Here is a 3,789-nt window from a genome sequence, read left to right as displayed (position 1 = left end):
TGGGTTGTCTTTTGTAATAGAAGATGTTTCAGCTCTTCTCTGGGATGTTTTAATAAAAGATAACACAACTCTTGAATGTTTTTCACCTCCTACATTGATAGAATCTCCCTAAAACAACTGATATGGACGTTCATTCAAAAAACAAAAACACTTCCTGGCTAGACATGAATGTGTGGCGTTGATGGCGGGCGCAGAAGGTGAGTGTGGAGGAAGCTGCTGGACCTGGAGATGTTTGAGAGTCTCAGGCTGAACACACAACTGATCTAACATAACAAATCGGAGTGCTTTGGTTCAAACCACGCCCCCCTGCGTGGGTCATCTCAGCTCTGACCAAGTCTCCCTGCAGGTGAAGGTCTACAGAGTTTAACTGTCTTCTGTGGAATCCAGACAACTAAACAAACAAAAAGACAAAACTTAAAAAAACATTTCCAACGATCCACTTTGACACTTTTCAAACTCTCAGACTGTTCAGTTTGGTTTTGTTTCTGTTTTATCACTGTGGATTGTTGTTCTGTTTAGTTTGAATCTTTGATCAAACATATGTGGGTTCCTCTTTCACCACACAGTGTGATTGATTGATTGATTTATTTCATGCATAGATTGAAAAATACAGGACAAAATACACAATTATTTCAAACTCATTACAGAAACAATTTAATGCATTGATTATAAAATAGAAAACAAACAAAAATAAAACACACTTATGTCACATTTGGTTCATTCATTTTTTGTGATAATTAACTGAAGTCAGAGTTTGATTCCTTAAAAAGGAGTGGAAAGAAGCGAACTTATATAATCCCACCTCTACCTAATTACTTAATTTCACTGTTTTGCATAATTATGTAATCCGGTGGTTGTTGTTGTTTTAAATTCCCAATAGTAAAGTGAAGAGCTTGTTAATTATTGATTAATCTCATCAAACATTATTTCAGTAAACGGTAACATCAATCATACATCATGTAACAGATATATAATACTCATTATCATCAAAATATAATGTCATATTGATACAGAAAAATAATAGTTACACATTGAAATCTAGTTTTAAAGTAATGATAGAATTCTTATTGATCATTCTCTGAAAGAATTCTTATATATTTTCAGTAAACATTAATCATTCAGGAGAAGGTTAAGTCTGACTGCAGGTGATGCAGCGTTCCGTAACACGCATGTTCTGGCTGGAGCGTTCTGTAACACGCATGTTCTGGCTGGAGCGTTCTGTAACACGCATGTTCTGGCTGGAGCGTTCCGTAACACGCGTGTTCTGGCTGGAGCGTTCTGTAACACGCATGTTCTGGCTGTAGCGTTCCGTAACACGTGTGTTCTGGCTGTAGCGTTCCGTAACACGCGTGTTCTGACTGCAGGTGCTGCCATCGCCGGAGTCTACAAAGCAGCCGGGAAGACCATGATATCCCTGGAGGCTCTGGTGTTCGGGGTGGGACAGTCGTTCTGCGTCCTCGTCCTCTCCTTCCTCAGAATACTGGCCACCCTTTAGCAGCACCGGGGCCGACTTTGAGTCGGGACAGAACCCCAGCTGAACTCTGAGCAGGGCCGAACCTCGAGTCTTTGGACTCCACCTGTTGGGTTCTACAGGACCGTCGTGGGACAGGCCAGCTCAGCATCGAGACATCTGGAGCTTAGAATGCTGCGCTGGCGTCAGATTGAACTCAAAAACAGCCCCTACTCTTCTTTACGGGGGGGGCAGCTGCACGTGGTGAATGCGATGTGTTGCCATGGTTACCGCTCAGCGGTCTCAGGGTGTTTCCATGCAGAGATGCTGATGCACTTTCACACAGGAAGTTTTATGCAAAAATGTTGCTCCATCGTTTGAGGCCTTAATTTCTACTTTCAACCTTCAGAGTTTTTATTGATGTGGGGGGTTGAGGGGTCATGTGACGCAAAGAACTCTGGGATCTGATGAGTTAAAAGCTTTGAACTGATTGGTATAAATCCAGTGTCCTTTGTAACTTTTTTGATGGAATCTGAATTTCTACTTTATTTTTCTGCAGATTTTATTTTTCTGTTTCAAGCGTTTCTATGAGCTCGCTCCTTCCTCACATGTTCAGCTTTAGTTCTGCACGGTAAAGGCAGCAGACGCATTTATGTTCGCACTGACTGTTGTGTTTGAAACCTTTTCTGTCTGAAGTTCCAATAAAGCTGAAACAAATGTTTCCTTGTCCCATCAGAGAAAAAGGATCACAAAAATCCTCCTCCACTCAGGTTCACTAAACTCTTCTCCTGAAAGTGATGAAAAGCTGCTCTCTGAGGAGAAATAGTCCAAACATGAACGACAAATACTCAAAGTGAAAGTTTAACCTCAGATACAAAATGGGTTTAAACTGTATTTGTCCAAAGATGAAAACTGAAGAAGCTGTTTGTTCTGCTCTACTGCTGTACGAGACTTTGATGAGATCAACATCTCTGATCTGTCTGTTAGATACATTTATCTTAGTTCAGATCTTTAAAATCAAATCCAGGAGAATAATCATTTTGCTGACATGTTGCCCAAATATGTACAGAAAACCAAAAAGTCACAAATGCATTTGGTTAAAAATAACTTCATTTATCAAATACTGTGGAGGGAAAATGTCTTCATCAGGCTCTGATTGTTCTGTAATGTTAATCTCAATATTTTACTCTCCATAAAAAAAGAGATATTTTGTCAAAATTTTACAAGTTAGTAGTCAACCAAACTTAAGATGAAAGAAAAAAACACTCAAACTTATTTTTTTATGTAATTTCATATGAAAAATTACACTTGTAAATACCCCAAAAGATTTTGATTTCCATAAAATGCATCCTGTAAAAAATTTCCACATATGAAGATGCTGCCGAACAAAACAAACAAAGCCTGGAAGTAAAAATAAAAGTTGTGCTTTTTAGCCAAAACAAATTATTTTGTTTTCTTTGCTTTGTTTGTTGCCTGTTTTTTTTAACTCTGTTTTGCCCTTAGTTATTGTGTCCAGTTATTTGTATTTCTTTTTTCACCATGAGTGAGAGAGAGAGAGAGGATGAAGAAACCCTTTTGATTTTAACAACTGTGTTCTAAAGAGAAGGCTTTAGATCATTGTACCTGGTCTCTTAGCCTCCATATTTGGCCTACTTTTGTACTGATCAACAATGTTTAACATCTGAATCCTTCTGCAGCAGACCAAGAGCTTCCTCATCCTAGCAATGTTTTCTCCTGTTGGAATGAAATATTATCACTGTTCAGAATCGGACAGTCAAGGAGGAGCACACTGAGCGCTAGATATATTCAGTTCATTGAAGCTTTAGGTGGTGTGGAAACGTCGTAGCTGCCAGATGCACAGGAGAATCTCCAGGAGAGTTGACTTTGGAGATGCCAATGTGGAGATTGAGGGCAGCATGGAATCTTAGTTATTTCCAGGCCAGAGACACATGGGATCCAATCCAGAAAAGCAACACACCAAGAGATCAGACTGGACTCAACATCCAGAACAGGAGGAGAAAAAAGGGTCAAAACCAGCAGGACGGAGGCTTGAACGAAGGCAGAAAGTACAACAAACTGGCAGGGTGGGTGAGAAGGAGAGAAGCTTAAGTAATCCAGGGCCCGGCTGTGTGGAACCAGGACGCAGGAGTGAGCAGGTATGGAAATCCAAGAAGGCCAAAAAACCTACTGATCCTGACAGGGTCGCCTTTTGCATCGTAAAGGTCATCGTAGTCGCCCTCCAATGAAAACCATGTTCTTTGAGTTTTTAATATGTATTTGTGGCATTTTTCTTCTGAAAGAGAACAAATGTAATAAGAAATCATTCAGTTTTTTCATTT

The 3,789-nt window shown here is 39.9% G+C and overlaps 1 protein-coding gene across 1 annotated transcript in view; it reads left to right on the top strand.

Annotated features, from left to right (window-relative positions):
- The window catches only part of tmem170a (transmembrane protein 170A), a 3,428-nt gene extending 1,257 nt beyond the window's left edge, over positions 1 to 2,171 (top strand). Inside the window, exon 3 of the mRNA XM_024282750.2 lies at positions 1,365 to 2,171. Coding sequence (XP_024138518.1) covers positions 1,365 to 1,495 — 131 coding nt within the window. The 3' untranslated portion in view covers positions 1,496 to 2,171. The remainder of the gene's footprint in view (positions 1 to 1,364) is intronic.
- Positions 2,172 to 3,789: the final 1,618 nt, after the last annotated feature.

The sequence above is a fragment of the Oryzias melastigma genome, linkage group LG6 (assembly GCF_002922805.2).
Source record: "Oryzias melastigma strain HK-1 linkage group LG6, ASM292280v2, whole genome shotgun sequence".
Classification (NCBI taxonomy): domain Eukaryota; kingdom Metazoa; phylum Chordata; class Actinopteri; order Beloniformes; family Adrianichthyidae; genus Oryzias; species Oryzias melastigma.
This window is presented reverse-complemented; position numbering and strand designations above follow the sequence as displayed.